Here is a 14069-nt window from a genome sequence, read left to right as displayed (position 1 = left end):
TACCCTTTAAGCAGATCAAGTTTAGTCATAAATTTAGCGTTACCTACATGATCAACGCAATTTTCCATGCGAGGCAGCGGGAAGGAATCAGCTTTGGTTAAAGCATTAACTCTCTGTGGCAGCGCCCGTCCGGGAGAGAAAAGCGGTAAGGGCGCTTACACCTGAGCTAAATTATGTCTAAACACCTGTCTCTAATTTCAGTGAGTACGAGGAGAGCGGCATAAAAAGGCAGCGAGAGGGCCCCAGAGGGGAGAGAGATGACATGCGAACCCAGTGTTCGGCATTGTGTTGTGTTGTATTGTGTATGTAAATAGTAAGATTGTACGGAACAAAAAGGGAATTAAAACCTTACCTTGTGGTGAAGACCTGTTTCCTGTCCTCCTTCCTTAGGAAGTGTTACACTCTCCTATAGTCGGTACAAAACCTTGAGCTACCATCTGACTTAGGGACGAGTAGACATGGTGAACACCATGGACTGGCACTAGGAACTGCTAAATTATGTTCTAGCAAGTACTGAGTTTCTTGCTTCATTAGTTCTTTTTTAACTGGGTTGACACGGTAAGCATTCTGTTTCACAGGGACGTGCAGACCAACATCTATATCGTGTTTTATTACATGGGTAGTTGAAGGAAAATCATTAAACAAGGTCGGATACCTACCAATAAGTTTGGTAATATCAGCCTGGGCAGATAAAGATAAGTGTGACAATTTTTTTGATAAGTTTGCCAAAGTTTCAGAATTTGGTAAACGAGCAGACAAGAACGAGGCACTATTCATTCTCAAATCATCACTTTCAGGTGAATATTCAGACAAGGGCACAGTAACTGGTACAACGGTAGCAACAGGTATGTTAACCTCCTTAGAATCGGAACGCGACACGTATGCCTTAAGCATATTAACGTGACAAACTTGTGACTTCCTTTTACGGTCAGGGGTATTAACAACATAGTCAGTATCTCCTAGCTTCTCCTTAATTTCATAAGGGCCAGCAAATTTAGCATGGAGTGCTGAACCTGGCACTGGAAGTAAAATGAGAACTTTGTCTCCAGTCTGAAAAGAACGCTGTACAGCCTTTTGATCACAGTGAGTTTTCATTTGGGTTTGGACTGAACCAAGTGAGCTTTTTGCCAACTCCCTCACAGTGTGTAGTCGCTCACGGAATGCACTGACATAATCTAGGACACTGGCAGCTTGAGATGGATGTCTAGAAGAAAGAATTTGCTCTTGCAAAATTTTCAATGGACCACGAACAGTGTGTCCAAAGATTAACTCAGAGGGACTGTACCCGAGTGACGCTTGGGTAGTATTTCCAACTGCAAATAACAAGAGTGGGATCTCCTCATCCCATTCTTTTTCACGGTCAACACAGAAGGTTCGAAGCATTGATTTTAATGTTTGATGAAAGCGTTCTATAGCACCTTGTGACTGAGGGTGGTATGCACTGGATACCTGATGTTTGATATTTAACTGTCTCATTACCTTCGTGAACACTCTGGACATAAAATTGGTGCCTTGATCAGACTGAATGTATTTTGGCATTCCAAATGTAGTGCAGAACTTAACAATCGCCTTGACAATCGTAGGAGCTTTGAGGGAACGTAGCGGTATTGCCTCAGGAAACCTGGTCGACGCACACATTAGCGTTAAAAGATAAGCGTTTCCGGACTTCGTTCTGGGCAATGGACCAACACAGTCAATCAAAATTCGCTCAAATGGTTCACCCAGCATTGGTATTGGCTTTAGTGGGGCTGGGGGAATCACTTGATTTGGTTTGCCCGCCATTTGACAAGCATGGCAGGATTTACAAAATTTGACTACATCTGACTTCATCGAAGGCCAAAAGAAATGCTTCAATAAATAATCGTATGTTTTCCGAATACCAACATGACCAGAAAGTTCATGATCGTGCGCAACACTCATTATCTGCTCCCTGTAAGGTTTCGGGACAACAACTTGAAAGACAGTGCTCCAGTCATTATCTGCGTGCCTTGGAGTCCACTTACGCATCAGTACACCATCTTCAAGGTAGTACGCCACAAAATGCTCTGACAGCACAGATGGGTCAACAATAACTGCAATACAGTGACTCAAAGTTTGATCAACACGTTGTGCTTCAATTAACTGTGGCTTACCAAAGGATAAATCCACATTAGGAAGTGCACACACATCTATCTCAACTGCCTCCGCTTCCTTCTCTGACTGGACAAAATCATCAGCACACATAAAGGAATTAGAAAGATCTACCGTTTCCTTAAATTTACGAGCTTGAGCTCGTGTCACCACACACGTACCAAACACATCAGGAAATTCATCCTTCAACACATCTTCCTGGTTCACATTAGGAACATCTATTACCCCAGGTAGACAGAAGACTTTTTTACCAGCCAAATCATTCCCCAGAATGAGCGATACACCCTTCACAGGTAGTTCAGCTCGGACTGCCAGCTTAACGTTTCCCGAAATGATTCCAGATCGCAAGAACACATTGTGCAAAGGAACTTTAACTACTGCAAGATCAGTGCCTTGCACTAGCACATCGGAATCACAACTTGATTGTTTAGAGAATGATAACACACTTTCTAAAATAAATGATTGTGCAGCGCCGGTATCCCTTAGGATGCGGATACGCTTCGTTTCAGACTCATCTTCGCTCAATGATACAACTCCATTACAAATAAATGGTTCAAAAGTAGACTCAATCACTGTATCCAAAGATACATGCTCGGGTGCCAAAACCTGTTGTTCAACCAATGAAACACTTCTCGAAGGATTTGCTTTCCTAATACCTTTGCGTTTCAAAACAGGACAAGTAGCAATGAGGTGACCGACTTCATGGCAATAAAAACATTCACGGCTTTCACTATCGACTACAGTAGAAACGTTCTTAGGTACCATGGCGGTATCCTTAGAACTGCGAGCCCGATCAGGGAAATTACACTTTGAAGACGAAAACACTACTCTATGAGTAAGCACAAACTCATCAGAAAAAACAGCAGCCTCGGAAAGAGAGGAAACTTTCTGCTCATTTAAGTACACCACGATTTTCTCTGGTAAACAACTCTTAAACTCCTCCAACAGTATTAGCTCTTTAAGCTGCTCAAACGTGACCACCTTGTTAGCAGCGCACCATTTTTCAAACAAATTTGCTTTGTCTCTCCCAAATTCGACAAATGTTTGAAGTGTCAACCTCGCTCTCTCGAAACAATGGGACTAGTGCAATTTGTCGACTAATGTCAAATTCAGGTTGACTTACTTGTGGGTTGCGTCGAGGTGCAGAAATAGGACTCGGTGTGGAAGCAATGATGGGTGATGACACAGTCATGCTCACGCCAGGCGCATCAACAGCTGAGGGGTGAACAGGTGATTTAGTTTTGAGCTCAAGCTCCAGCTCCTTGAGCTTGATATCTCGCTTGGTTTCAAGCTCAACTGTGCGTACATGCAACAGCTGACTCTCATAACGCTGTCTGCCGAGCTCCACCTCCAACTCTTTCAATTTGATCGCCAGTAAAGGATCTTACGGAGAAGGTATATCGACAGGATCTATGCTGACCAGCTCCTCAGATTTGGGTTTCTCACCCTCACCTGCGGAAACCGGCAACCGAAATGCAACACCCGCCGACTCTCCCTCTTCCGTCAAAACTCCGTGCTCCACCAAGTGTTTATAAATCACATCCTTAATCTCCCGTTTCACTGCACCACGAGGAACTCTGATTTGATATAAATCCGCAATCGAAAACAGATCATCTTTGCGGCAGATGTCTAACTGTTGCAACGTTGGTTGAATCGCAAATTTCTCTAGTTCAAATTTAGCCATTCCAAATTCCCTTCCCCTTAAAGTGAAAACCAGTAGCCAAACAACAACAAACAAAGCAAATTTCATGAATTCTTAGTCAAGCGATGACGAAACTCCAACTAGGTTTTGGAAAATTTCTTTTAAGACGAGCCCCCAATTTCTGTTACGACCACTAGGGGTCGGCCGTAACAGGAAAAGGAATAAGTCAAACTACCAGAGAGATATCAAAAATAACATGCATTTATTTCCAAAAGGGTTTTAAGCGTCAGGGGCAGACAAGGCCAAAATAACAAACAAAACAATCTTTTGTTAAACCTCTACAATTCCTAAAACAAAAGAAAACAAAATACAATTTAAACTTACCTACCTCCCTATCCCAAAACAATGTGAAAAGATATACAAAATAAAATGGCGTCAAACCCCCTACCTCCTTTATTTAGACAAAAATATTTACAGTACCTAAATGTACAAGTCCGTAGCAAACAAAAAAATCTGGAATCCAAAATCGTAGTCAAACAGGCATGGGTCAGTTAACAAGGATAAAAAGGTTCAAAATCACAATCTCCGAATATCACTCACCGCACAATTCCAAATAAACACTCACAAACTCTCCGATACACTCTAGAATAGACAATAAAATAATAGCAAAGTGGTAACAATCAACGATGGCACAATAGTGGGGCCTCTTGTTGAGTGTTTGGGGCGGTTCTTATATGTGGATCAGGTGTGGAGGAGAACCAATCGGAGCCTCCAACAAATTATCACCAGATCCGCCCACCTGTAACACAAACAAGCACATGCACATACACAGACAATACACAGGACAGAATGGAATCCGTGAGTAAACATCAAAATGACTCAGGCTCATAACAAACTAATAGGCAACAATTACTCAACATAATTAGTTTGATGTCATAAACAGAATATATAACATCCCCTTATGTGGCCACGCTACATAGATCCCCCCCCAGCCTTCGGCATAGGAGGAGATCATCCGTACCAGCGTTTCAGGTTAACCACATTTAAAATATCTGTTTTACATGGGTCTCCCCAACGAACAGTGTAATTTATTGGCCCCATTTTTTTTATTATTTCAGCTGGTCCCTCCCACTTGGGCACTAGCTTAGCAGAGTATTTATTTGAGGAAGACGAGAGAGGGTGAGTTTTAACCCAGATTAGATCACCCGGCAGAAACTGCACATCTTTCCGTCGGGCATTATAGTATCTAGCTTGTCTAGATTGTTGTACCCCTACTCGGTGCTTTACCTCCTCTGCCATTATGTTCTGTCTTTCAATTATATTATATGATGTTTGGTCAGGAGTGGGGTTTTTGAGGATCAACCTCTCTAGTGGACCGTGAAGCTGTCTGCCCAGCATTAATTCAGCCAGAGTTCTCCCTGTTGTTTCTTGGTGTGCTGTGTTGATAGCAAACCTCAGCTCAGGTAACCACTGGTCCCAAGTTTGATGGTATTGTCCCACATATGACGCAATCATAGTTTTTACTGTCCTGTTTATTCTTTCTGTGAGGTTTGTTTGAGGATGATAACTGGTAGTGAGTTTTTGGACGCTTCCCCAGGACCTGCATAGCTCTGACAGTACGTTAGAAGTGAATTGTGCTCCCCAGTCCGAAATTATGTATTTTGGGACCCCCCCATCGGGTGAAGATTTCTTCCCTGAGAATTTTGACGATCTTCTGTGTTTTACTATCTCTAAGGGGGAACATCTCTACCCATTTGGTGTAATAGTCAACTATGACCAGAAGGTAAGTGTTCTGTTTTTTACTGATAGGAAAAGGTCCCATAAAATCCATCCCCAAGGTGTGACCTGGTTCTGTCACTTGCGTCTGTTGTAAGAATCCGCTGGGTTTTGTATTGTCATGTTTATATTTTTGACAGGTATCGCATCCCTTGACGTACTGCCAGACATCCTTACGGACAGTTGGCCACCACGCCACCTCCAAGAGCCTCAGTAAGGTTTTCAGCCATCCCAGATGTCCTCCCAGCGGGTTATCGTGTACGTAATGCAAGAAACCAGGAATTAATGCCTGAGGAACAACCATTTGGAATTTATTTCCATTGTTCTTGACAGGAACCCGGCGATATAACGCCAGGATAACCAAATGTAATTTGGTTATCCTGAACCTTTCTGGTTTTTTGGGCCGGTTGGAGGAGAGACACCTTATTGTCATAACTTTGTGCTTGTGAGATTTCCTCTAACGTGTGGGGTATGTCAGAGGCACATTTTGATTTTATTATGGCTAGACAGGGCACACTTTCACTTTCAGGAGCTTCACAGACTCGTGACAAGGCATCTGGTCCCAGGTTCAGACATCCTCTTCTGTGATGTACTTGGAAGATGAATTGCTGCAGCCTAAGTGTCCACCGGGTCAGCCGAGAGGAGGTTTTAGGGCAATTGAAGGCCCAAGTTAAGGCAGCATGATCGCTGTAAATGTCGAACTGTCTTCCTTCAAGGTAATGTCTCCATTTTTCCACTGCCCAGACTACAGCTAGACACTCTTTTTCAGCCGTCGAATAATTCACTTCAGGTCCACGCAATGTTCGTGATGGGTAAGCTATTACCCGTTCCCCCTCAGGAGTTTGCTGGGTAATAATGTCTCCTAAGCCCACATCACTGGCATCTGTATGAACCTGGAAAGGTTGATTGAGGTCAGGTTGCATCAATACTGGGGGGTTTTGTAATATTTGTTTGATAGTCTCCAGGCTGGTTTGGCATTCAGGAGTCCAATCCCACTTAACTCCTTTCTTTTTCAGGTTGTTTAATGGAGCTGTGATATTGGCAAAATGGGGAATGAACTTGTGGTACCACCCGGCTAATCCCAAGAAGCGTTGGAGGGCTTTAATGTCTTTGGGAGGAGGATATTCAGCTACCGCTCTGGTCTTTTCAGGATCGACCTCCACTCCTTTCTCTGAGACTATATGTCCAAGAAACTTCAGCTGCTTCTTAAAGAAATTACACTTCTTCATGTTCAGTGTAAGCGAAGCTTGGTTTAGTCTTTGCAGAATGGTGTTCAGATGTTGGACATGTTCTGGTAAAGACCTTGAATAGATTTTGATGTCATCAATGTACACGAAACAAAACTTCCCTCTCAACTCTGCTAGGACCTTCTCCATCAGCCTCTGGAAGGTGGCAGCGGCATTCCGTAATCCATATGGCATGGAGCGGAACTGGAATAGACCTTGAGAGGTGATGAAGGCTGTTTTCTCTTTACTACTTTCCTCCATTTCTACCTGCCAGTACCCTGACTGCAAATCCAATGTGCTGAACCAGGAGGCACCTTCCATGGATTCTAAGTTGTCATGAATGATTGGCATTGGATAGGCGTCAGGTACGGTCTTACTATTAAGCCTCCTATAATCCACACAGAACCTGTAGGAACCATCAGGTTTGGGGACGAGGACTACAGGTGATGACCAAGGAGAGAAAGAAGGCTCGATGATATAGTCTCGTAGCATTTGTTCTACTTGTGCATCAATAATCTTCTTCTTGAACGGTGAGACCCTATAAGCCCTAGATCTCAAGGGCATTTCGTCAGAAAGTATAATTTTGTGCTGTTCCACAGATGTTTTTCCCAAGATTTGAGAGGTGGTACGAGGCCAATTTTCCATCAGCGTTTTTAATTCCTCCTGATTGTCGGAGTCCCATCTGGGAACAACTTGTGTGTGTAAGTCAGGAATGGATGAATTCCAGGTTGGAGGTAAGGCATAATATAGATTCACCGCAGCGGTCATGCCTAGGTTTTCAGCCATCAGACGTGAAGACAGCACAGGATTTAGAAGTGCAGTTAGAAATGGATAATAAATATATCCTTTGCCCATTTTCAGTCCATATCTCCATTGTCCCACGTCCACTATGGCTTCAGCGGCTCTCAGGAAGTCCAGACCAGCTATAAGGGGAAAGGCCAGGTGAGCATCCTTCATAATATAGGTGTCCAACCTGCATATCTTGTCATGCCACTCATAACGGACTGTTTTCCTGTTGATCGCCTGGTGCATTTTTCCATCAGCCATAATGAACTGTTGAAGAGGGCCTGGAGGGTCAGGTTTCGCTTCCCCTCCTAACTGTCTCCACAGTCTTTCCTGAATAAGGGTGTATGTGCTCCCTGTATCCAGCACCGCCTTCACCTCTTGTCCTTTTATCGTTATTGGCACTACTAGAAGGGATGTCATAGTGTGGGGTTGTGCAATGGATACTCCTGCTAGATTTTTAACCGTATGGCGTTCAGGTGGTCTTTTAGTTGTAGTCTCTTTGCTGTTCAATTTGCCCACTTTCTGCCAGTAATCTTTTGCTCCCATCCAGTCCTTCTCCACCATAGATCCCACCTTCACCAGCTGTTCCACTGATTTCACCGTCCCTCTCAGACAGCCCGCAACCCTTGGGTTGATGTTATTAAGAATTCGGTTCACCATCTCCTCTTCTGTGATAGCTGGCTTCCATTTGAGGCAGAGGGCTCGGTAATCATAGGCAAAATCTCTCAAACGCTGACCGGGTTGCTGCACCAGTGACCTTAACTTGTCTTCCACTACCGTGAGGTAATCCTCTAGGAGAAATGCAGACATAAAAGCATTTTTGAAAGACTGCCAATCATTGATCTTGTTTTTTTCAGCCTTCCACCAGCTCTGAGCGGGTCTTTTGAGCACTGTACTCAGGGTGCCAACGAGCTCCACACTAGGCAGGGGTCTAATGGCCAGAAAATTTTCTACCTGTTCGATGAAATGTAGTACGTCTGATGTCTCACAGGATTCTCCGAAGGAAGGAAATTCCAGACAGATAGGGGGTTTCCCACAGAAAGATGACATACTGGGCATACACGAAGGGTGAGTCATGTTCGGTAATCGAGCTCCAGCAGTGACATCATAGGTAGCGTTTCCTCTGTTAACAGGGGGGACTTTATGTCTTGTAGCTGGTACGGGAGTATTTAAGACATTAGCTGTAGATGGGGAAGAGGCAGGGTAAAAAGGCTGTATTTGAGAACGAGATGGAGTACTGGTGAATCTCAATTTTTTCATTTGATTTTCCCATCTCGCATCTCTCCGTAGGAAACGGTCAACCACCGCTCTCTCCAACTTTTCTACAGACCTCTGGAAATGATCTTCTAAGTCTGCTAAGCCAGCGTCCACTGCCTCCCGGAAACTAGTTTCCCTATTAAGGGAACTATCTACAGACTGTTTTAATTCCTGTTCATTATGTTGTATTTTTGCGTTAAGAGCCAATAAATCCACCTTAAGTTTATCAATCTCCATTTGCATTGTTTGTACAACATCTATATTCACAATCTCTCTTTCAACATCATCATCATCATCTTCATCAGAATTATACAAAGAACTTAGTATAGATGCTATTTCATCAGTCGGGTTACGTCTGGTAACAAACGGGCACGCAGTGAAATCAGCAGCCTGAGTTTCATCATAGTTATATCTTAAATCATGCACATCAGCCTCAATTTCATCAGTATGTACATTAATTATCCCACCATTTGCCTGTGTCATTTTCTCCATATTTATGTACACAAAAAAACACTATCACCAAAAAGAAACGGCACGTAGTCCCCGTACGGGCCACCACTATGTAACACTCCCCAAAATCTTAGTGGAGTTTCACACTATTATGGGATCTAACTGAACCGTTTCTATGGATAGGTTATGTTGTGGAATAAAAACACATATCAACACTGATGAAAAACCAATAAACTCAAGTGTATTTACAAACCCAATATAATATTTACAATAACTACAAGACATGAAGTATTTATGTGGAAAGGTGAAGTCCAGAGTGCACAGAGTCAATAAAAGTGATCAGATCAGCCTCACCGGGGTTTTCGTATAGTCCGATGAGCACGATCTTGTGTTGAATGATGATTGACCAATGTCCTCAGAATAAAAGTAATCCTGGCAGCGAGCCAAATGTATATACTTCCAGAGGATTGGCGACCTCATTAGAAATGAGCGTACTCGTGAATGAGCGTTCTCGTAAATGAGCGTTCCCCCCGAAAACCGGCATACCGGTTCCTTAAATAGAAAAGTCACAGATTCTTCCTGTTTACGTGGCGATTAAACACGTGATGCAAATCCACGCGAAGTTCTCGCGGGAACAGAAATCAGGGACAATACACACCAGATGAGGGAATAACAGGTATACAGGGGAAAACAATATAACTAATAGGCAACAATGACTCAACATAATTAGTTTGATGTCATAAACCATATATATAACATCCCCTTATGTGGCCACGCTACACCGTTAAGGTTAAAAAGGCGCTATATAAGTGCAGATCATTTACCATTTATGTCGTGATGCTTTTTTGCTATGTAGACGATAAATACACTGCATACAATCAACTTGACAATGTTACAATGCTCACATTATCAATACATAGACACAGTATAAATGAGTGATTTGTTGTGCTGTGTTTATAGTGAGAGTTTTTTGCTGCATCAGTGAGCTCGCGCTGAACTTCAAGTGAATGCTTTGTGCAATATTAGAACTCTCCCAGTATAATGACTAGTTTATTTAAATGTAATGTGTTTGTTTTTGTCATGTTACCAAGTAGGCCAATGTGAAGTTGATTTTATGATGTATAAAACAGCAATTAATTAATTAATCTTAACAGTTCTTAGCTTGTTGGCATGAAGTTGATCAAAAAGGTATTTAATGTAACTTATATTAGGCCACGTCCACATTAATACATTTAAGTTTGAAAACATATCTTTTTCAATACATTCGGTCTTCCATCCATACCTAGACAGCATTTTTGTCCTGCAAAAAGCTTTTCGAAAACGCTTACCAAGTATTTTTATTTTTTTTACCCAGTCATGCTATCCTTTAAACCCAAAATATTCAAGATGGTGGCCCATGTTGTAGCAGCGTTGTGGTGCTTGCTATTCACTTTGATAGTGTTGTTAAAGATAAATATAACTTTGTACAACCTTCACAATGCATTTCTTCAAGGGCAACTGGAAGTTTACTCGAAATTGCTGTTCTGCTATGGAACACTAGAAAATTGTGTTTCAGAACGTACAAGGAATAGCAATTTTTTGCATATACCGTAAGTGAAATGTAAGCATTTTCATATGTTTCAGTGTGAATGAGAAACATTTGTAAGAAACTTGAATACGGCAGAGTGGATGCTAGCATTACGAAAATGAAAATGCAGTTTTCAAATGTATCCGGATTAATGTGGACGTAGCCTTAATCAACATTAGTAATCATTATTACAATATCAAAGGCAATAATCAACAATTAATTAATCGACTAATAAAACATCTTGTATAATATTTAGTTTGACCACCTTAGGACATGAAGAAACAACATTCCTTTAAGCAGCTCCTTCCTTACAACAATTGAGAGTCCATGGCAAATTTGCCACGGATTATTATCACATGCAATTTGTGGCAAGTTTGCGTCAAATTTGCCATGAACTCTCGTTTTTGGTACTTACACTGTTGAACTGAGTTTTAAGTCTTTTGTTTGGATCCTTTTCATGGAAAGATCTATGCATTAGTTGTCTGATTGTTTTACGTTTGGACGAGGCCTCGTATTTGATCCAAAATGATCATTTAAAGCCACCAAGACAACCTAACCAAATGAAATGCTCTTTTCCTCTGCCTCAGCTAACACAGCCTGTGACCCTGTGATCGAGGAGCATTTCCGTCGCAGTCTGGGCAAGAACTACAAGGAGCCAGAGCCTGTAACAAACTCTGTGTCTATCACAGGTTCGGTGGATGACCACTTTGCCAAGGCACTGGGTGAAACATGGCTGCAGATCAAGGCCAAGGGCAGCTCGACTGGCAGCCCAGACTCCTCCCCTAACAGCCACATGGTCAACCATCACTCCCCTTCCCTCGTGTCTTGAATAGAGGACCAGTTCACACTAGTCCCAGTCTCTGCATCACTGTGCTGAAAGCATACACGCTTCAACTCGCAAGGCAACCATGCATGTTTTAGCGCTGCTCAAATATAGTGTATAGCTTTGTACATAAGAACGCACGACATGGAGGGTGCTTGTTTTCACTTTTTTTGTGCTTTTGTTTTCTTTTGTTTCATTTTCTTTGAAGTATGCTAGTAGATTTTCTACTAGCATACTTCTAGTTTCATTATGGGATCCTTTTTCTAGTTTCATTATGGGATCCTCATACCCTTGTAGGAAAAAACTGAATCACTGTGCTGAAAGAATATTGTTTTTTTAGGATATAAATCAACCAGCATCCAAGTAACCATCTGCTTCAGATACCAAAGAAACCTCTGATGCAAACCTGTTACCCAAAAGCCATTCTTCCATTACACCCTGCTATTTTCTTATTTCTTTTTTCTAGTTGTCTTGCACCAGTCTTTTGTTCTTCATTTTCTCTCCAGATAGCATCCTGAATCTGTATGTGTATACTTGAAATGGAAGGCCTGGTCTGATTTTGCACTATTGATGGATTGAGTGCCGGTTTGGTGTTGGATACACATGCTTGGATGCTGACAAATGTGGGAAGTGATTTGGCTTACATCACTTTAGAAATGTTTGAAATGGGGAGGAAACATATTTTTGGTCACTATATCTAGCTTCAGACAATTCTTTTTATGGTGCTGACAACTGCACTGTGTCAAAGCTGGGCATTTTTTTATATTTTTTATTTTTTATTTTTTTTCCCAGGCACTGTGTTTTTATTAATGTAGATGGAGTTTTTAGGTTAAACTAGTGCTTTTCGTGGCATGTTTTTTAAAATAGCTGGTACCTATTATTGTGTAGACATTTCCATCGTAATCCTTTTAGCATTTCATCAGATTTTATTTTTGTCAATAACTGTCCTAGATAAACTTACTGCTGGTACAGTTGTACTCAATATTATTATTATTTCTATTCAATATTCATTGTGGTAGCTGCCAGATACAAAATAAAAATAAAACAGCCTCCGGACAGGCCATCTGTATATTAACAGTCGGATTTATATTTTATTATTCTCGTGGTACAGGACGCTATCGCTTTTTGCATGACTGAATAAGAAAGCATTAGCAGCTATGGACAGGTCAGCTGTAGAGTTGACAAATGTCAAGCAAATTTTATATTTGTTAGTTTTTGGTCTTACTCTTAATTCTGCATTGTAGTGTTTAGAAGCAGCTGTCGAAAAGGACCGTTTTCAAACAATCTGCCTGTACCAAGATGAAATACATTCCTCCAATAGGGAACTTTATACCGGTGTTGTACTTTCTAACGATTTCAGTATAGCGACTAACTAGAAACTGACAAGAGGTTGCAGTTAAAGGAGACTCTTATATCTTAGCTTGTCCTTACATTCCATCTGCACATTTTAACTATTGGATATGACAAAATGAAATAGCTTGCTGCCAGACAGCCATTAATCTCAACAGATACTATCTTTTAAAAAGTATTTCTTCACAATTAGGAAATTCTGTTTTCACCCTGTGCTCTTTTTGTATGTATTTGCCACAAAGTTGTTGTATCCTACGTTAGTTAGACCCTCAGAATTTCCTCCGGGTGTATGAATACACACATTTTTACTGCTTGTGACACACATTACCCTACACGCTGTAGGTAAATCACTTAATTAAAAACAACAACAAAAAAAAAAAATGTTTTTATATAGGAAATTTTAAGACCATCATTACGCTGTGCGTAACGAATGTAAAGAGATTTTTTTTTTTTTTGGTATTTTTTGAGGAACAATTAATTTGTTAATGATATGTAGCGATTTAATTTTCCCTTTTCCTTTATTGTAATCATGCTTTTTTTGTTTTTCAAGAAAAAGTTGATCTTTTTTGTTTGTAGGTTGTCTAAGGTTAAAGTGCAGGAACACAGTTATTCAATGAAAACACTGCGTTAGTGTAATAGCCACTTGTGTATTATTTCTGAAGGCTACTGAGCAGTCTCATTACACTTCTGAACGGAGGCCGTTTCAACTATCTCTGGAGACAGTTGAACAAATGTACTCCTCTCATTGACCGTGAGTCTGAGTAACTCTACTCCAATCTATCCGATTGGGACTTGAGCGATGATATTTTTTTATTATGTGATGTGCGCTTCCAGGAGAATGACGACAAGAAACAAATGTTGATAACTTTTCACTGCATCTCGAGTGTACTTAATGATTTGTAAATCTGAAGTATATCCTCTTTTCATGGCCTTGTTTCTCCTTGGAATAAAACGGCAGGCCATTGTTTTGTACTTTAAGTAGCCTCAATGAACAATAAAGTGCTCTTAAACCAGTCCATGACTACTTTGTTTTTTTAATAAAAGAAATGACCATCAAAGTAT

The 14069-nt window shown here is 41.2% G+C and overlaps 1 protein-coding gene across 6 annotated transcripts in view; it reads left to right on the top strand.

The window, feature by feature from the left end:
- Window positions 1-14069, top strand: part of LOC127625702 (transcription cofactor vestigial-like protein 4) — a 180905-nt gene that overhangs the window by 69389 nt on the left and 97447 nt on the right. For 4 of the 6 annotated variants that reach the window (XM_052101051.1, XM_052101053.1, XM_052101055.1 and 1 more), the window contains one exon: window positions 11422-14015. The exons of 1 other annotated variant lie outside the window; for it this stretch is intronic. In XM_052101051.1, the coding sequence (XP_051957011.1) occupies window positions 11422-11663 (242 nt within the window). In that variant the 3' untranslated portion in view covers window positions 11664-14015. Of the gene's footprint in view, window positions 1-11421; window positions 14016-14069 lie in introns of those variants that run through there. One more of the 6 variants, XM_052101052.1, reaches the window with a different exon arrangement.

Source organism: Xyrauchen texanus, chromosome 32 (assembly GCF_025860055.1).
Source record: "Xyrauchen texanus isolate HMW12.3.18 chromosome 32, RBS_HiC_50CHRs, whole genome shotgun sequence".
Classification (NCBI taxonomy): domain Eukaryota; kingdom Metazoa; phylum Chordata; class Actinopteri; order Cypriniformes; family Catostomidae; genus Xyrauchen; species Xyrauchen texanus.
This window is presented reverse-complemented; position numbering and strand designations above follow the sequence as displayed.